We start from the raw sequence: 20518 nt of genomic DNA, 5'->3' as shown, positions 1-20518 counted from the left end.
GGGCAAGGGGCAGGCAGCACCTCCCCCCCCCCCCCACGCCCTTTCCCAGGCGGGTCCCGATCCCCCGCCTGTCGGGGAATGGTGTGAACAGCCCGAGCAGATGTTCCCCTCTGATTAGCACATCCTGGCTCTGGCACCTTCCCTTGTAAAACCAGGCCTTTTCCTGTGTCCCGGGGAGCCTGCCCGGTGGACAGGGTCTGCCTGAGAGGCCTTCCTGCTGCTGCCGCAGACCTGCAGCCAGCCCGGCCTGCTCGCCTGCGGGAGGGCGAGAGGGGGTCAGGGGGGCGCTCTCCAGCTGCAGGGCAGCCTTTGCCTGGAAAATGGACGCCTCTGTGGCCCCGCAGTGTTTGTGGGCGCGCCTGTCCTAATGGAGCGAATGCTCATCTCCCCACTGGCCCGCTTCTCAGCTGGGGAAGCCCGGCACTGCTCTTGCCCTCTGGGGTCATCTTTCCAGGGCCATTGAGCAAGATACTTTCTCCTCCTAGGTGCCCCCTTACCTCCAAGAACCTCTTTTGCTCTCCCTCAACGCGCCCCCACCCCCCCGCCCCCCCCCGCGCCCCCCCCCCTGGCTCTCCTGACTCCGCCAGCCTCAGACACCTCCCTGTGTCCCAGCACAGCCTGGTTGTGGTCGTGTCCTCCAAAAATGTGTCTTTCCCCTCCACCAAAGCAGAGGCTGCTGGGGCAGGAGCTGGGGCTGGACCCACAGGCACTCAGGAGATGGTCAGTACATGTTTGCTGACAGGAAGGGGGAGGGCAGAGAGGAGGGGGAGGGAAAGAAGGACCCGTGGGCCAATGAAGGATAAAGGCTAAGGATGCAGGAAGAAACCAGGATGAAGCCATCAAATGCTGCTTGGCTGATGCTGTGCTAAATCTGCGGAGACAAATGGAGGCTCTCAGACTCTCACAGCTCCCAGCCTTAGATCGGCAGGTTCAGCGCTAGGGTTTTTTATCCACCCCGACCCCAAGAAACCCTTTCTAAAAATCCAGTGGAAGGAGAATTTCTAAAATGGTGGGTGAAGGACTCTGAAAATCTGCTCCTTTATAAAAGCACAAGAAAACTAGGGGAAAATGGACCTTTCTGCAATTAGGAAATTAATGGAAAACTTGCAACAACCCCTTTATTCAAGAAAAAATTATAAATCTTGCTAAGAACAGCAGTGCTTGTAACATTTTAATTTGCCCATCTGCTCAGTTCCATACCCTTTAAAAAAATCAGCCTTCCTGGCCAGGTAGCTCAGTTGATAGAGCTTTGTCCTGGGACGCCAAGTTTGCGGGTTCAATCCCCAATCCGAGCATACACAAGAATCAACCAATGAATGCATAAATGGATGGACAACAAATCGATGTTTCTCTCTCCCCCCCTCTCTCATCAATCAATCAATAAAAATTAAAACAAAACCATAAGCCTTACAGCCACAGCACCTGTGAACAGTCGCAGCCATCGAAGGAGACAAACGGGTCTGAAGGTCCCCAAAAGCTCATTTTCAGGAAGTTGTTCCTATCTGGCATGTCTGTAAACTCCCTGGAAAAGCTTGTACACAGGCCTTGCCTTTGTTTGACCTGACGCAGAGCACGCCCTGTGTCTAGAGCGCTTGCCAAAAACACTCAGCGGCCATTGTTTAACATCACAGCTGCCTGACGTGGTGCTACCCGTTGGAACAAACAAGAAGCTGACACAAAAACTTAAACAAAAACCTAGGTGATGAGATGTCTAAAGGGGCTTTGCAGAGCTCGGGCATACCGGGAAGGCACGTGCGTGTGAAGGGATGTGCGCATGTCCGGGAAGAGCCTGAGAGCCCAGCCTCTCACGTCTGCCCAGGCAGCAGCGAAGGCAGCAGCAGAGCTGTGAGGAGGCGGAGCACTGAGTTTTGCTCCCACCTCCATCAAGCCCCTTGGCAGCAAGTGGGAGACTTACCAGATAAGACCCTAAACTTTAGGGTCTTTCCTTTAGGGCCTAAAGGAAACGTCTATCAATGCTGATCATAAGCTAACCAAGCAGAGAACTCAACAGCGGCAACGACAAGGAATACACACGTTAGAGACTCCAGGAAAAACCCTAAACACTGAGCAACAGTAACGACAAACAGCAACAACAACCCCTAAAAAAGTAGGAGCAGAATCTAATTTTCACAGTAGTCACATTAAATTACTATAAATGCCCGGTTTTTAACAAAAAATTATGAGACACACAAAGAGACAAGAAAGTATGGCAATAAAAAGGGGGAGAAGCAATCAATAGAAACTGTCTCTGAGAAAGCCCAGATGGAAATGCTAGACAAAAAAATTATATTTGCTATTTTAACTGTATTTAAAGAACTCAAGGAAACCATGTCTAAAGAATCAAAGGGAAACTCAAGCATATGTACCACCAAATGGAGAGCATCAATATACAGAGAGAAAGTATAAAAAAGAAGAAGAAGAAGAAGCAAATAGACACTCTGATGTATAGTAACTGAAATGAAAAATTTACTAGAGGGGCTCAGCAGTCTTTGGGCTGACAGAAAAAAAATCAGCAAACTTGAAGATGGGCCAATTAAGATTATTCAGTCTAAGGAAGAAAGGAAAAAGGAGAAGCGAGAAAAAGAAGCAGAAAAAAAAAATATGAAAGAAGAATGGCCTGGGCCTTCCCAAATTTATTATATACACACACACACACACACACACACATACACACACACACACACATACACACACACATACACACACACATACACACACACATACACACACATACATACACACATACACAGAGAGATACACACATACACACACATACACACACACAGACACACACACAGACACACACATACACACAGACACACACACAGAGAGAGACGCACACATACATATACATACACACACATACACACATATATACACATACACACATATATGCACACACATACACACACATACACACACACACATTTGTGATTATGACTTCGCACAGCAAAAAGATACAGATTAAAGTCAGCAAAATTAAGAGGAACATAGGACCCCAAATTCCAATATTCCCCTCCCCATGGAGTTGTACAGACAGCCCTAACTCTCCCAGTAAGGATGTGACAGTATGTATGATGTTTCTAGCCAGGGAAACTCTCTTGAGACGTGCAATCCAGTGTTTTATTGAGTGCCCATGTGGCTGACCTTAATCATTCAGACTCCAAAGGTCAAACTGATACAGCATGGCCAAAACCTCCACCATGATTCACATTGTTGCCATAAACTGGCATGGCCCAAGGCCCCAGGTATTCAAAGACACTCTTATTAGGCTGCATATCCCAAGGACTGAAGATTTTCTCTCCTACTCATTATTGGCTCTGAATTTGCCAACCCCCAAGCCTATGGTCATCGTGGTTCACTCTGCTCCACTAGGAAAACCCTGGAGGCATGACTGAAGCTCACTCTTGTGGGGTGGGTTTGGGTTTTCAAAAGTCAGAAGCCTGTGGTGGGAGGCAGAGGACTGGGTCAGAGCCAGGGCCTCCTGGGCAGAGCAGGCAGCAGGCGAAGTGGGCAACAGGAGTCAGCACAGAGCAGCAGGAGCGGGCTGTGAGCGGGGACAGTGGCCCTGGGAGCCTCAGGCACCAAGGCCAGCCTGACCTCCCGGCATGCCGTCTGGCACCTGCCAGGGAGTGGGAAATATTCTTCCCAGTTTGCTTTTCCATTTGGGAAACACTCAGGCAGGGATCATCCTGGAAGGAGCAAAGAGCTCAAAGTGAGCACATGTGGCCCCAGAAACTGCACGCCTCTGCTTACAAGCCACCCGTGCACCCTGCAGACCTCCAGGGGCAAGTGGGAAACCCTGTGCGGCCACATCGGTTCAGTTAAAGAGGCCACAGAGGCATTGACCCCTCTACTCTACTCCCATTTCATTCATTTCCCAAGTCATCTGGCTCTTATTTGCTTGCTCCCGCATTCCTGACAGCAAAGTGAGCAGATCCAGCCAATGCCTGGGACACGTGTTTGAAAGCTGTGTGCAGAGTGAGCTGGGCCATGGGGGGGGGACCGCCACATGGTTGGATGGGGGCCCTCCCGCCAGCCTCACTCCCTAAACAGGGACCCCTGGACAGCCTGAGCCAGGCCCTTCCCGCTCCCCACCCCACACCTCCCTGCATCATCTTGTGTACCCCGCTCTCTGCAGGCCCCAGATCCCATCTCCAGGGGCTACTGCAGCCGCAGCACAACCCTAAGGGTGAAGTGAGGCGAGGAGGGCTTAGAGGCGATGGCCTGCCCGGTACCCTCATCTATTCCGCTCACGTGTACTAAGTGCACGTGCCTGCCAGGCCCTGGGCGAGGCAGGAGAGACAGGGGTGGGGAGTAGAGGTTGGGGAGGGCAGACGGGGCCCCAGCTCTCAGGGAGCTGCCTTGCTGATGGGGCTGACGGGCAATAAACAACACAAATAAATAGGTAATCACTAAGGAGTGTGATTGGTGCTGGAAAGGAAATGGCAGGGAGCTGATAGAAACCAGTGGGGCCACCGGTGAAGAGACGCCTCAGGCTTCATGCTGACGAAAGGCTTTCCTAGGCGGTGGTTGAGAACCTGGAACCTCCAGCGCAGGAGCACGGTAGCTGTAAACGTCCTGAAGCCAACGACGGGGGCCCTTGGGGAACCCAGGGAGACGGGTGGAGGGTGGGCGCTGACGAGAGCAGGTGCTCACAGGAGAGCAGGAGTTCGGGTATTATTCCATGTGCCATTCCGAGCTCCGGGAAGGGTGGGGCACCTGTAGCTGGTGGGGTTGGGGTGCCCAGAAGAAGGTGTCAGTTAGGAGGCTGTACGGGTAGTCCCGCCTGCGAGGCATTGGTGCCCTGAGGATATGGTGCCAGTCGGGCCTGAGGGGGGTGGCTCGATGTGTTTTGGAGTCTATGGGATGAGCTAGGTGTGGCCTAGCCACATGGCCTTCCGGACGACCTTCCGGACGACCTTCCGGACGAAGCCAGGGTTGTGAGGGCCAAGCCCCTGGCACAGATGTCGTGCATCAGGCCTCTGGTATTATAATAACTATGTTTGGTGCCAAGTGGGTACGAGACTTACTAGGGTGGTCCTTCATAAGTGATATAAATGTCTAATCACTAACCTGTACACCTGAAATTAATATAATATTCTATTTCAGCTATAACTGGGGGAGGGGGGGAGAATGTTTTAATTGTGAAATAAAACCTCTCTCCCTTGGGTTCTGACCTCGGCCCCTCTGCTTGTGTTTTGCAGGTCCTCCGGTAAGTGTCCTGGATTATGCTCTCTGCTCCTGAAAGATAAGACATTTTATTGTGTGGCATTTCTTTGAAAATAATAGTTAGAGAGGTGTGTCTTTAAAAAAAAAAATCAGTCCAGACAGGAGCCTTATCTTATTAAATGTGTAGATGAACTCAGCGGGCTCCACTTGCCCCCAGGACCATTTTCCTTCCAAGAGAGCCGGCAGGAGCCTGGCTGCCCCGCACCCCGGCCCCGGCTCCAAGGGGGCACCACACCCCACATTTCCAACTGCCCTGCAGCATGGGTCTGTTCCCGTGGCTTTTGTCTCACGTGCTTTGGCATCTGGAGCCAAGCAGCTACGCCAGGAATGAGCTGGGCTTCCTAACGAGATTCCGGGCTCCGTCTCTCTTTGCCAAAATCCATTTGGCTCCCTGGGTTGGGCCGTGGGCCCTCAGGGCACTGGGTTTGAGAAAGGTGTGGGGGAGGGGCTGGTGGCCAAGGCAGCACTGAACATCATCGGGGATGGTCCGCCCTGAAACCCGGCTCTTCCTCTTCCTCCAGAAACGCAGCGAGTCTGTGAGCCATCGCGCCCGGCTCTCCGGCTCTCCGTCCTGGCCTCTCCGTTCGAGAGGCGCGCGGAGAGCCTGCCGGTCACAGTGCACCTTCCAAGGGCATTCCTTTGGGATGACTGTCTTAGTTTTTACTTCCGCTTGCCATGATTCACTTCCTGATCGGCATGTGTGAGGCGAGGCCACAGGCAGTTTCCCACAGCTGTCTCCCTGACGTCACGGGGAAGGTGGTCTGTGTGGACTCGCCGGAGTGCCTCCTGCAGGGGGCGCCGTGGAGCAGGGGGCTGTGGACGTGCATTTAAACACATGCCGCAGCCTGAGGGGGATGCCGCCCTGGGAGACGCTGCCATGCAGGCAGTGCTCCGAGCCTGTGGGGACAGAGCATACGGCGGCGGCAGTAAATGCCCGCCCTGCCACAGCTCCGGCTTCTAGCGCTGCCTTCCTCCATCCCCCCATGGGGGCAGCCGCAGGAAGCCCTCGTCTGCGCCTAGGCCTCTGGGCGGTTTAGGAGCCTTTTCCTTGGAGGCTGGGACAGCGCCCTTGTGCCCGTGTGGTCCTCCCCATGTGTGTGCCGGCTGCCATGGGAGGACACGCATGGATGTGTGCCCTGTGGCCCCTGCAGCCTGGCCCAGTGCAGCAGGAAATGGGGTGCTCCATCGCCTAGACTTGTCAGAGCCCCGAGTCCCCCCAAAGGCATCCATCGGTTACCCACCAGCAGCCTCTGCTGCAAACCCATCGGGCCCCGGGGGGAGCGGTGTGGGGCCTGATTGAGTGCTAAGTGCTGCCATATGGTGTTCTGCCGAAAGTCTGATTATTAATGACGTATTAATTACCACAGGGGCAATCAGGACGAGATGGCTACCCGGTAATTTGCCATTTATTTTTTGCTCTCTTTGCCCTTTTCTCTCAAGCCAGTATTCTTCCTCCGAGCCTTTATTTAACTGCCTGCACGCCTTTCTCTCTCTGCTCCTCGGGGACTCGGGTCTTTCTTGGAGGGATTAGCATTGATCTGCGGGGCTGGCCTGGTGGGAACTGCCTGCCGCTCCCTCCCGCTGCCCTGCAGGCAGAGCAACGCGGCTCTGAGAAGTCGCCTTGGTGTCCTGAGCCCACCAGCACTGCTCTTCCCGCCGCCCCGTCTCCCTGAGCGCAGGGCCCAGCCCTGGGCTGTGGAGCACCCTCTTCCCAGAGCTCCCTGCCCCGCCCCCTCTGTCACCCCTTGGGCACCGGAGACCTGGGTTCCAGGTTGGCCCTTGTGGTGTCATCCCTTGTCAGGTCTTTTACAAGTAAACCTAAAACGTAGCTTGTATTGAATCAACGAGCCCAGCTTAGGTGGGGAGGGCAGGTTGAAAGGTAGCTGGCCGGGGCGGGTCCTGCTTAGAAGTCCAGACGCATCAGGCAGGGGTGAGCCTGTGGAGGGGAGTGTGTTTGTCCAGAGGCCTCTCGCACGGCCACCTCTGTCCAGACCCTGGTCATGGAGGCCAGGCGGGGGTCCCAGTCCTGCCGGAGCTGCCCTCCCCAGAGGCTGTGAGGGCAGTCAGCCCCGAGCACCAGGGAAACCGGGCTTGGATTCCAAGCTGGGCTTCCTCGCTGGGTGCCTCGGGGGAGGTGCTCACCCTCTCTGAGCTTCCGTTTCCTGCTCTGTGAAGTGGGCGGTGAAGGCCTCCCTCACAGCGTTGGAGTGGAGTTAAGTGAGACGGGGGAGGTGACAGTTCTACAAACTGCATCACAAGCCAGGCCCCGTGGGACTCAGTGGGGCCTTTGGGACCATGTATCTCCTGTTCAGAGTGGCCCACAGAGTATAAGGTGACCAGGCATCCTGCTTTTGGCAGGACAGTCCCTACTTTTAACAATTTGTCCCGCGTCCCGAGGCGTTTTAAAAAAGTCACCCTTAGTTCAGGCCTCTCCGTGTGGTCATCCCATCGTCTGGGGCACATTCCCGGCTCCAGGGACCCGAGCCGCCTCAGAGGCACCGGGGGTGCTGCTGTCACAGGGGCTTCCCGGCAGCCAGACCCCAGTCGGGTCCCGGCTCAGCTGTGCACGCTGGGGCCGGCAGCTCCGCCTCTCGGAAGATCACGCCCACAGAGCTGGAGGCCGGAGGAAAGACGAGCTCGGAGATCATTCTGACCCTCCAGCACACACTGGCCGTGGTTGGAGGGGAAAACAGCTCTGAGACCCTGCGGTTGCAGAAAAGGGGTTTACCTAGTAAACCTCAAAACCAGCCTCAGGGAGGACTTATTTCATTTTATTTCATTTTTTTTTTTTTATTTACTTTGCAGTTTATGCCTAAAACAAATCACTGCCTACAGGGAAGTAAGAGCAGACAAAGAGTCCAGGAGGGCCACGGTGGAGAGTGCCGGCTGAGTTTCCAGATTAACCCAGGCTGGCCGCTCCCCTGAGCGAGACCAGCTGAAACCAGGTCCATATGTGGGCCTGAGAGTGGGGGGCGGGGGAGGTGGGCAGAGGAGCCGCCCACATCTGTGGGGTGCACCCTAACACGGGCTGGAGTCCCATGTCCACAGCCATCTTGCACAGAGGCTGGCCCGTCTCTCCTGCCCCAAGGATTCATTAATGGCTCTGCTGATGACAATAGAAGCGTGTTTATTATAAACCCTGCAGAACAGAGAAAAGCACAGAAAAGGAAAAAGCAGTCATCCGTGTCCCTACCACCCACAGACAAGTCCTGTCCATATTCTGGAGTTTGTTCTCCCAGCGTTTTTTTATGCACAAGTTTGTGTCCATATTTCTTAGTGTAAAACTGCGATTGCAGTGGACATGTTTTTTTGAGGCTGATGTTTTTCACTTAATGGATCATGAGATTTTCCCACATCATTAAGAATTCGTATAGGGTGTGATAGCTACGTGGCATTTTATCATATATAATTTACTTAGCCCGGTTCCAAGTTACAGTATTTATAGTGACAATTTTTCACCCTGCAGTCAGCATCCTATGGGAATAACTCGAGACTTACTTCCATGATTATCTCCTCAGGATAAACGTCTAGAAGTTGAATTGCCGGACCAAAGGGTCTGCACATGTTTCGGGCTTTTGATGTGCATTGCCAAATTGCCCTCCAGGAGGCTGTACTAATTTACATTCCCACCAACAGCGTATGAACGCTACACGTTTCCCCAAGCCCTGGCCAACTGTGGGTATTATCATACTTTTAAATCGATGCCAATATGACAAGTTAAGCAATAGATGTGCATATGTATGTATGTATGTATCTTGTTTTAATTTAGGGTGTATTTTCATTAGAAGTACAGTTTTAGCGATTAAACTAGTTTTGAAAGGCTTCTGTAAGCCGAACTGCCACCTGCTGGTAGAGTTTGGAATTGCAGGCACAGTTTTTCCTGGTAAAGAGGAAATCGGCAGGTTGAAGAGCTTTCAGATCCCAACTGGTCCAGGGGCTGCAGACAACAGGGTATGGGCAGCATAGGGGAACTCTGAGCTCAGAACATGGTGAGTCCAAGACGGGACAGGCAGAGGAGCACTGGGCACAGCATTCTTGCATGTTGGAGCAGAAGTCAGCACTTACCTGGAAAAAGTGACATAGCCATCTCATGACTAGGAGGCTTGGCTCTGCTCAACAAATCTGTAAGGTATGCCATGCCCTGTGCATTGCAGCCCACAAAGATGAATCAACCCAGTCGCAGTCCTTGAGGTGTCATGATAGGGCGGGGAAGGGGGGGAGGGACACAGCCAGTTTGGATGAGACAGAGAGGGAGGGAGGATCAGGGGTCACTGTGAATTTCCTGCAGGTTTCTTATCACACTCCCCATTTTTCTCTCCCAACTCCAGCTTATGCATAAGGTGAAAAAACTTGTCTCTCATGCAGGACTCCATCTTGCCTATCCCTTGACTTTTGTCCAGGAAACCTTAGAACTCAGATCATCTCCTATTTACAAAGCAAAATCCTCACGTTTCCTCTTTGGCAGTTGACCTTTCGGGCTCTCACCATTGAACTTTCGTGATTTCCTGGTTTATTTTACACCTTCAGAATGTAATTTAAACATTTCTTGGGGGTGGGAGGAATGTGTATTTGGTAACATTTCCCAGGGTTTAAGATTTCCCTGCATTGGGACAGATGAGGAAGCTGTGAGGCTGTGGGCCAGAGGGGCCTGGGCATGGAGGAACTCAGCACAGGCCGGGGGGCTGTGCCTGGGGTGGGGGGTGGGTGTGCTGTCTCGTCCACCAGTGACTGTGCAGGTGCTTTTCCGGGTCTTTGGGCCGGCACCACGCAAGAGAGACAAGGCCTCTCCCTGTCGTGGGGAGGAGAGACGCAATAAACGAGTAAACAAATGAACCAGCACGATAGCTTCAAACAATAACACGTGCCATGAGGAGAATAAAGCAGGGACGGGGTATGCGTGCTGGCTGCGCGGAGGAGTGGGTTTACATTGGAAGTGGGATTGAATAATCAGAAGGCGCTTGGGGAAGGTGGCACGTGAGCTGAGACTTCAATGATGTAAAAGACACCGTGATCTTGGGGGGAAAGAGCTCCTGACAGAGGAAAGTGCACAGGCGATGAGTTGGGAACAAGCTTCACGTGTCCAGGTTGCCCTGTGTCCAGCGAGGTCAGTGTGGCTGGAGTGAGCGAGCACATGACGGGAAGATGCTAGAAGGGAAAGCCAGGGAGGTCTCCAGGGCTCCATCGAGGAGTGTCTTGGAGGCCAGAAAACCTTGGCTCTGTATTCCTAGAAACCACTTGTCCCCAGAGACGTGGCACGGAGCCCAGGGCTCAGAGTCTCCCTCCAGAGGAAACCGGACGAAAGGACTGCCCCTCGCTCCCCCAGAACCCCTCCATCACGCCAGGGAAGCAAGTGCACCTGCCGCGTGCTTGCTGCATGCACGCTCTCCCGCGCTCGCCCCCTGGGAGGCTGGTGGTGTCGGCCCTACGTGACAGACAAGGAAGCTGAGCTCAGGGGCTGTCGGAGCGTGGCCGAGACACAAGCCCCCGGCATGAGAAAGCCCCGTTAACACGCAGGCTGCCGTCTCTCGTCCATCACAGGAGCTGCCAGCAGTAAGCAGGTCAGAGTGAATGTCCCATCTCTCCTCCTCATCTTTTTCTTACCTGGCCCTGGAGCTCTCTCCCTGTGCACTGTTGTCCACCTCGTTATGAAGTTAAGACCCTTTCTTACTCTCCAAACACACACACACACACACACACACACACACACACACAATCTAACTTAAGGAAGAATCCATGTCTCCATTCCACCTTCTCTGCGGTCCTCGCTCATACAGCTGTGTCATAGTCATTACTAGAAATGAGGGAGAAAAACATCCCCCTCGTGATGAAGTGCCAGGTCCTGTCCTATCAGGGAGCAGCTGAGTGGAGCAGAGCCAAACAGGGGGCCACAGTGGTGATGGAGGTCCCGCCCCTCCCCTGGCCCAAGCAGAGTGAGCGCTTCTCCCTCCGTGGGCAGCAGCCCTGTCTGCATGCACTACAGCCCTCCCCAGGAGGACAGAGGGTGGGATGGGCGGGTGACAGGCTTTTGTCTGTGCTCAGAATCCCAACGGAGGTGGCCCGGCCAGAAAGCCATTTCATCAAGTAGTTCAGAGCCCAAATCAGTTTGGGACCTACGAGCACGTGCAGACACAAGGTGTGCTCCCCCAGTGTCCTCTCCGGAGTCGCATATGGGGCAGCGGAGAGACAGGAGACCTGTGCTGCCGCCGCCCTCAGTTCCCAGATGCCTCGCTCACCCTCCTCAGTTTCTCTCACAACCCCCCACCCACCCCCCCGCCCCAGGCAGGTGGTAGGACAGACCACCGTCTGGGCCACAGGGGTCTGCAGGAGGAAGCCAGGCCCACATACTTGCCACTGTGAGATCTGGAAAAGTGGCATGGCTACTATAAACCTCAGTTTTTCAATCCGCGAAATGGGTACAAATCGTAATGCACAGGGATGGGAAGTGCTTTGAAACGTAAGTGCTGCACAGGTCTGGTTCCTAACGTTTTCATCCAGGCCAACCTGCACACTTTGCAAAGGTGGACGCAGAAGCCCAGGAAGGATAAGTGACCTCACAGAGCAGGGCCTTTGGGGGGTGTGGTGAGGGATGAGTAGGAGTCGGGCGGGAGGACAACACGGAGCACAAGGCAGGCACCATGAGCACGGCAGGGGGTGCTGGCTAGTCCCACGTGCCCCTGGGTGGGGACTCGGCGGGCACCGGGAGAGGAGGGAGGGTGATGCTGAGTGAAGAGCCCCTCCCGCCCAGCGGGAACCCGCAGTGGCATGGACAGGTGTGCACAGGAGGAAGCCTCCCTGCTCCAGGGCAGGGCCTGCGGGAAGGGGCCCAGGGAGGAGGCGGTGGCGATAATGGGCAGCGGAAGCCTGAGTTAAGGCGAGGGGCCAGACGGCACTCCTCACGCCCGGCGAGGCGCCCGGGACCCATCTGGCTGGCGGGCACGGGCGTCGTGGGGGGTGGGGGGGAGCTGCTCAGAGTCTTCGGAGCCGTGAAGGGAGCACCGACAGCCCGGGCCCTGGGTCGGCCGACGCTCCGAGCTGAAATGTGACCCAGGCGGCAGGGCCCCAGCCTGGGACCAATTTCGAAACGAATGACTCAGTTTGACTGTTTGGAATTAATCAAGTGAACAAAGAAGGACCACAGAGCAGCGCGCGTTCAAATTTCGTGCACTCTCGTGGTTTCAAAAAGCGGCTTTGATTGTAAAAGTGCAACGCGCTCAGCGGTGGCCTGGGACGGCGCAGATTCGTCTGTGGTTCGGGCCTGACGTCCTACATCTCATCCTCACCTGAGCCCTGCAGTGCTGCCCCCGCTCTCCGGTCCGATGGCGCGGGAACGGGATGGAAGCAGATTTCCCGAAGTGAGAGCCCCAGATTGGACCCGGGGAGGCAGCCGGGCCCTCGGGAAAGGCTCCTCCCCAGGTGTTCGCTCCCTCGGACCTCTTGCCCTGTGCACAGGCTGGGTCCCCCGCGTCCCGCTGAGTGTGGGGCTGCTGGGAGGCAGGAGACCGGTGCCGCTGCTGCTGCCCCCGGGGCCCAGATGCCTCGCTCACCCCCCGCAGCTTCTCCCCCTCCGGGCAGTGGCCAGGGCGCCCCCAGCCCCAGCTGCAGCCTCTGTGGTGCCGGCTCCCCAGCCCAGCTCCAGGAGAGCACGTCCAGGCCTTCTGGGTGCCCCGTAACGGCACCCTTGCAGAGAGGGGCCCTCCAGGCTGGCTGCTGGCTGACCTCCTCCCGCTTCCTCAAGCAGAAGGCGCCTCCCCCATTGCACGGAGAGGCTGCTCACAGCCCCGCACCCCACTCAGGTACTCGGGATGAAAGACGTAAGCGAAAGCAGGTATTTTGGCAGGAAGTTGGTCCACCCAGCTTCTCCTGAAGTCGGGGGCTGGACCCCTGGCCTGTCCATGCAGTGGAGAGAGACTGGGCTTTGGGGCTCTGGAGACTGTGACCACAGCTCCTCCCTAACCCTCCCTCCTCAGCAGTTGGGGGAAGACTAGCGCTGTGCACACGGGCTGGGTTCCTTAACAGTTCCTGCCGCTGTGATGATCGCTGACCCCAGCAGGGGGCGCCCTGGAGGCCGAAGGAGCCCCTCTCTAGCCAGTGTCCCCAGTGCCCAGCGTCCTGGCTGCACCCCCAGGCCTGGGGCTGAAGGCAGCAGTCAGTGGCGCCTAGAGCAGCCTTCCCCGGGTGGAGAGCACCCTCTGGTGGTCCCCGGCTGGCCCTGGAGACAGTGCAAAACCACGTTCTTTCCTAGGGGCGTCCCCTTGAGGGTTCATGCAACAAATACTGTTTTCTCACTAGATATGGGGGACTTTGGTATTTGAGATACTATCTCGAGAGCTGTATCTAGGGGCCCTACCCCCATGGAGGCTGTGGTTGGGTTGCAGAGAGAATCGGAATTCACCTCCGTGTGCGCGGTGGTCAAGGCCAGGAAGGTACAGGTTGCTGCAAACTATGAGTACTGTAAAGGGCCCAGCCTACCGGGCTCAGGGGGAGGAAGGGAGCCAAGGCCAGAAGCTGGGTAGGTGCTGACAAGTGGGGAGCTGCGGGGAGGGGGGTGTCCAGAGGTCGGAGAGAAAGGGCACTCCCAAGGCAGGCCAGGCTGGCGAGGGAGCAGACATGGGAGTGGAGGCGACAGGCGGGCAGCCCTGGGAGCCCAGCCTCACTGAGCCAGATGACTGCCCCCCAGGGGCCACCGGCGGAGGGAATGAGAAGTGACACCCACCCCAGGGAGAGGCAGACGGCCACAAAACCCTCAAACCCATCGGGCCGCCCGGGAGCAGCTGCCCGGCACTGAGGGGAGCTGTTCCCCTAACGGGGCCGCTCAGACCCACTTCCGTGGGACAGGATGGCACACGCCCAGCATGGGGGGCCTGGGGAGGGCACTCCTAGACACCCTCAGAGCCAGGCAGTGGCACCGGAACCTCAGGGCCAGTCACAGTGGGAGGGGAGATGTGCCCGAGGGGGATGTTGAGGTGCGAAGCACTCAGGTCGCATCCCCAGCCTAAGTGGCCATGCTTGGCCTCTCTGAGCCTCAGTTTCCTCATCTGTGCAATGGGGATGCTAATGGTGTCTGCCCGCCAGGGCTGTGCTCAGTGTGGGCAACATCCAGATGACAAGGCAAAGGGGTGTGTCTTTTAACTCCACCCCATTTCCTGGACTCTCCCCCCAGAACCGGCCGGGTGAATTACCGTCACACTCACCAACCCGCTGGGTGCCATGCTCCAGGTCGGGCACTGTCACCTGTGGGGGTTCCTCTCATCCACGCCCCGCCCGCTTTCTAGAGGAGGAAAGGGGCTCCAGAGAAGTGGTGCCGCTCGCTGTGAGGTCTGCAGGGCAGGGATGTGGCACTCAGGACGTGCCTGCGACCTCGGGGGGCGGGAAGGCCGTCCGTGTGGGGCGGAGGCAGGGAGGCTGGTGGAGGCTGGTCCAGGAGAGAGGCCCAGTCCTAGGCAGGGGCGGGCGGGGGGCCAGAGAGAGGGCCACCGTTTGGAGAGACGGTTCAGAGCCAGGATGGCGGGCTCACAAGCTCATCATTGCCTCGCAGGGGCAGCCAGGGGAAGAAAAAAGGGAGGCTGGCTGGGTGCAGGAGTGGGGGGAACGGCGGGGCCTGGGCTGAACTGGGGGCACATGCCCCATCTCCTGGTGGTGCCGCCATGCAGCCCATGCAGATCCATCACTACGTCTTCCAACATTTCCAGAGAGGGCTGCACGTCCCAGGTTCACATGAAATCTCTCGATCCTTGAAGGCCCATTCCCAGTGGGTGACAATTGTGTAGTCTGTGGAAACCAAGGAGAGCCCGCGGCCCAGGGGCAGCTTGCAGAGAGGCCCAGCGATCGAGCCTGGGAGAGGCCGGAGGGAGACGCTGAGGGCCCCAAAGACGAAGGCTGGGGTAGAAGCTGCAGAGCAGAGGGGTGGCCTGGGCATGGCCAGGGAAGCGGGGGGCCCTGCAGAGCACCCACGGCCTCCGTGTCTGCTGCCAGCTGCCCCGGTCCCCCTGGGCCCCGGGGCCTGGGAACACCAGGTTCCCAGTCGCATCTTCTGCGGTGTGCTGTCCCCAGAAGGCGGCCTCCATCATGCCTCCCGGGGACGGTCCCCCTCTGGTAGCTGCGACTCCATCCTGCTAGATCGCCATCCCAGCAGGTGGCCACCAAAACAGGTGCCCGGCCCGTCTGCCACGCCCGGTGTCTCCCGTCAGACCCGCCCGAGCTGCGGACATCGGCCCTGAGGCCGCTCGGACAGAGCCTGCCTCCCTGGCCCAGCTCCATCCTCCCGCACCTTCGGGAGCCCGTTACCCCCTCCACTCCGCCCCCCACCCCGCCCAGGCACAGTTCTTCCCGAGACCCGACAGGGTGATTATGGAACAGTCAAATGTGTCATCTAAGCAGGTATTGGAGGGTCGGTTCAAAGGCATCGCACCGTCTCTCCTCGCCCTGATGTATAATGTGGACGCACGGGTAATTGCTTCCAGCACACTGAGCTGTGCTCTCCCCCAAAATAGAAGCCAGCTGGCTTCCCGGCCTCCCAGGCCTGCAGCGCCTGGAGGGACCGGCTGAGGGTCACCAGCCCAGATGCCCCTGTGCGCTGGCAGGGCACCTCCCCAGGGCAGCGGGCCTGGCGGGAGGCGGCGGGAGGGGCTGAGCCTGAGGCCTGAGGCCTGGGCGGGTCCAGCTGAGGGAGCACTGGGCCCTGCAGACATTGCCAAGCACGGGGGCCCCCTGGAATACGAGGTCTTCGGCTTTTCCAGAGAAGCCCAAACTCCGGATGTTTATGGGAAATGTCACGATCTTAAAATGTAGCAACTACTTGGGTTCGTTGTTTTGTTTTTGTTTTTGTTGTTTTAACTGCGTGGACCCAATAGAACCCACCTCCAGGGCCAGCCTTCCACTGTGCAGATGAGGAGGGGGAGGGCGGCAGCATTGGAGGCCCAGGAGCCAGTGAAGGGAGATCCCCGGATCCCAGCTACAGCCCGCAGTCCCCTAGCCTGATGCTGGAAGGAGAGGCGGGCGCCTTGGTGACTGCAGGGCCCCCTGCAGAGTGCCCCAGGCCCCGGGGACGGGTCCCGGGAGGAGCCGGGTGCCAGGCTGGGCACCAGGGCTGGAGCTGCAGCCAGGCTGGGCCTCAGAAGAGAGGGTCCGTCCTTCCCGCTCCCAAAGGCAGGATGCAAGTCTGGAAAATGGCCCTGCCCCACAGTCTGCTGTGGCCAGCATGTGTGCAAACAGCCTGGCCTGGGAAATCAGCACCACATGGAGCCGTCCACCCCAAGGGCCTGCGCGCCTCCCCCCCCTGCTCTCCCTCCTCCTTCCCCCCCCCCCCCCTTACACACTGGCAGCCCTAAGGAGAGAGCCTTCACACAGGAATGTGCACGGCCCAGCCGGGCCCCGGGCCCCAACAGCCTTGTAATTTGATGAATTGTCAACATCTGGGCCGTAATTACTGGGCCCCGGACTGATAATCCCGGTAAGCCCCCTCATCCAGGGGCCCCTTCCTGGTGCCTTTCGAGGCCTCTGTCCCCTGGCAGGGCCATCACCATTAATTACAACCAGAAAGCAAGACCGTCCCCCAGCTCCGGCTGGCCTGAGCATCGCCTGCCGTCTGCATCCAAACGCGGCCGGTGTGTTGACTGAGTTCAGTTCCACAGACAGCTCGCTGCTGGGCCCGGAGACTGGAGCCACAGGCCCGTGTGGGAACCTCCGCCAGCCCCTCTGCTGCGAGGGGCGCGGAGACGCTCAGCTATGGAGCCACATGCCCCACGTCCCAGACTTCCTCCCCCGAGAAGCCTCCTCTCCTTTGCCACCGTATTACCTGTTCTGCAAGGACAGCCCTGGGGAGTGCTGCTCCGGAAACTCTCCACAGTGTGAGGACCCGAGCAGACGCACAGACAGAGCTGGTGTCCCCCCGCTGGCCGCGCGGAGGGCCACACAAAGTCACCTCCAGCACCCCCATCCCAGGGCCCCCATCCCAGGGCCCCCATCCCAGGGCCCCCACCCCAGGGCCGGCGAAGACCCCAGTTCTGTGTCAGCTTGCCCGTGGGGTCTCCTGCCTCCGGTTGGCCTGAGAGGAGGACACAGAGGGAACTGGGGACTGACTGGGACCCGGGGAACTTGCCCTTAGAGGGGAGACAGGCATGACCTCCATCTTACAGAGGAGGAAACGGAGGCTCACGGGTGCTCTGGTCCCTGTGGGAGGTAGGGGCTGCGCAGCAGGGGCGGGTGGGGGAGCACGGGGCGCTGCCTGCCTGACCTGCTTCTCGAGTGCAGCCCCGGGCCTTGTTTGCTTCTCACGTCCTGAGGAGTCCTGGGCACCGCTGGCCGCACGGGGCCCGAGACGTGTGAAGCCGACGCAGGCATGTCCGTGCAGGGAGAGTGGGTGGTGAGGATGCTCGGAGTGGACTGGCTCTCCCGGGGCCACACAGGAAGCATGCCTGTCTGACCCAGCACTCGCTCTGGCAGGGGGCAGGGTGGGAGAGGGTTCAGGTAGCCCTGCCCGGGGGGGATCTGCTTTGTGGGGGGCACAGATGTACCAGGAATCCCGGAAGGAAGGAAAGGCCTGTGAGGCTCTGTCCCACCAGTCCCCCCGGACGGCCGTCTGTCACCCCTCTACCCTGTGCTGTGGGAGAGGGGGCATTGCATGGGGAGACGGGCTGATTTTAGTCCTTGAACAACCCACTGGCTCCGCTGCTTCATCTGTGAGACGGGGCCATGGGGCCAGCCTCCTGGACTGCTGGGAGGGCAGGTGCCAGGCGGTCTGGCAGGCCTCAGTCAAGTCTAAAAGGAGGGACATTCATGGAGAGTCTCCCTCTCTGTGGCCCCAGGGGCAGGCGCCCTCCATTGGACTTTATCGGGGGCTCCCTGAAGGCGTCACACGATCCAGGCCCTGAGGCCCATCCTCCGCCGGTGGCCGCTGTGAGGCCCATTGTGTCTTCCCTCCTGGCATGCGAAGAGCAAAGAGCCTCAGTTCTCGCTGCACCTTAGTCTCTTTTCTAATCCACGCGGATTTACAGAGGGCAGATTGGGGGCTGCATTTGGGCTCAGTTCAGCAGGACTTACGGACGCGCGCAGGGCCTGGGCACCGTCTCCGGTGGCGGCCACACTGTCAAGGTGGCTGGGGACGCCTGGGCAGGCGAGGCCCAGGAGGCAGTGGGAGGGAGCAGGGAAGGTCTGACAGCGGCGTGCAAGGGCAGACTAGAGGGGCCGTAGTGGCTGGACGCCAGGGAGTTCACCGCAGGGTTTAAGTGCAGACAGAACACAGGGCGGAAGCCCTGTCCGGCTCCAGCCCAGCCTGCTGCTGGCTGGGCCCGTTTCCTGCTCTGCAAGACCGGGCGGTAACACCTGCCTCCAGGCTGTTGTGTTGATAAGACTAAGTGTGTGGGTCACTAAGACACACAGGATGGGTCTTGGGCCCCGTGTAGGTTGTGGCGGCCAGAAGGCTGGGCCTGAGTGAGAGGTCAGGGTAGAAACCCCCATGGGCCATGGCCTTGAGAAGGCCTAGAAGGGCCTGAGCATGGGGGCAGGGGCAGGTCCTATTTCAGGAGATGACTAACGGTGTCAGAACTGCCAGGAGCCCCCAAGAGGAGACCAGCCAGCTGATGGCCCTCAGATGATGGGACCTGAACTGTGGCTGGGCTTTACCAAGAACAGGAGCCCCCAGGGCCTTTGGAATAGCCATCACCCCCACATCCACACTCTCCCCCCACAGTGAGGCTGGTGGCCAGAAGCACTTAAGAGGCCAGTTTTCAGATCTGCCCAGGTTTCCCGCCTGGAGTGAGGCCCTGGTCTGAGTGCATCAAGGGGTGGCCACGCTCGGGTCTGGGGAATCTGAGATTGGCAGCTCAGGGCGGCCTGGAGGTCAAGCCAAGGAAACTGGTCATTTACCACTAGACACAGTAGGCCGGGTACCAATTTCCAGGCTGTGCCAGAACCGAGGATGGAGGCTGGGCCAGGAAAGTCTTCTCAGAACAAGAGAGTGAGACTCTCCGAGGAGGAGTCCCTCTCACCAGGGGCAGGGAAGGGCATTGCACGCAGAGGGAGCAGAGTGGAAAGAGAGAGCTCAGGGGACCAGGGACACAGGGCAACTGAATGGCAGAGCCTGGCCCCGGCCACAGGAGACCCCTGCTGGGCCAGGATGCAGCCGCACTGCTGGACCCCCGGGGAGTGGCAGGCAGACCCCTGTGCAGCTGTTTGAGACCAGGGCGGAGGCCGTGCTGAGGCTGAGCTGCTCCTCTGCTCACCGACCCCAGCATGCCCCCTCCTCCCCGCCTGTGCCGGATTGCTCTCTCTCCCTCAGTGCCCCCCCCACACACACACACGCACACACACGCACACACACGCACACACGCTATGTTCAAATGCCCAAATGTTTCTTTCTTAGGGTAGAGCTCTCTAATCCAGTGTTTTTCAACCTTTTTTGGGCAAAGGCACACTTGTTTCATGAAAAAAATCACGAGGCACACCACCATTAGAAAATGTTAAAAAATTTAACTCTGTGCCTATAGTGACTATATATAAAGTAATTCTCTTGAATAGGAATCAAATAAACACAAAGAAAGTATTTTATAATTACTTTATTATGAAATATTAAGTAAACAAAATAGTGAAAAATTATAAAATTCTTGTCTTGTCTGCACCTACGGCACACCAGGCAACATCTCGCGGCACACTAGTGTGCCGCGGAACAGCGGTTGAAAAACGCTGCTCTAATCCTTTCCAGTCTCCTCAAAGCCAACATACCTCTCTCTGCTTGGAACCCGGGGACCCTTTGCCTGCCCTGCCCCCACTCTCCACGTGGTACTGTGCACATCTGCACACGGGCCACCTCTCCTTGGTGGGACTTGGTGCGCACTGGCCAGGCCTCCTCAAACACTCGGGGGCGGGGAGCAGGCCCTTCCCCTGGACCTCCCCGAGGGCGTGTGCAGACCACAGTTAACCATGTGTCTCACGTGGGACAGTTAGAACATGTGCTGGGCACAGGGGCAGATGGCCTGAGTCTGGAACATGGAAACGCCTCTGTGTGGAAGAGGAGGCACAGAGGCAGGCAGTGTGTGCAGCAGGCGCGGGGGGTGGAGCTGCCTCCATCCTTTGCTGGAGTCGAGGGTGCAGTGTGCATGGGGAGGAGGGGATGTTGGTTGGTGAGAGGAGGACAGGGGTCTGCAGGGAGCAGATGGGCCAGGCCTACAACACTCCCCTCCCCCCTGGTGGTCCTCCTCACCCACAGGGCGGGTGGCGCTCAGTGAGGCTTTGCTGGGTGTGTGGCGGGGGCTCGGTGGGGCTGCTTTGCCATAGTCGCTGGCCCCGTGCA

The 20518-nt window shown here is 57.8% G+C and overlaps 1 protein-coding gene across 8 annotated transcripts in view; it reads left to right on the top strand.

Annotated features, from left to right (window-relative positions):
* The window catches only part of COL23A1 (collagen type XXIII alpha 1 chain), a 238178-nt gene that overhangs the window by 192809 nt on the left and 24851 nt on the right, over positions 1 to 20518 (top strand). For 5 of the 8 annotated variants that reach the window (XM_036424472.2, XM_036424473.2, XM_036424468.2 and 2 more), the window contains exons 4-5: positions 5208 to 5215; positions 6600 to 6626. In XM_036424472.2, coding sequence (XP_036280365.1) covers positions 5208 to 5215; positions 6600 to 6626 — 35 coding nt within the window. The remainder of the gene's footprint in view (positions 1 to 5207; positions 5216 to 6599; positions 6627 to 20518) is intronic. The other 3 variants (XM_036424471.2, XM_036424466.2, XM_036424469.2) reach the window with 1 other exon arrangement.

This window comes from Pipistrellus kuhlii, unplaced genomic scaffold (genome assembly GCF_014108245.1).
Source record: "Pipistrellus kuhlii isolate mPipKuh1 unplaced genomic scaffold, mPipKuh1.p scaffold_m20_p_8, whole genome shotgun sequence".
Classification (NCBI taxonomy): Eukaryota; Metazoa; Chordata; class Mammalia; order Chiroptera; family Vespertilionidae; genus Pipistrellus; species Pipistrellus kuhlii.
The sequence above is the reverse complement of the archived record's forward strand: the minus strand, read 5'-3'. Positions and strand labels throughout refer to the sequence as shown.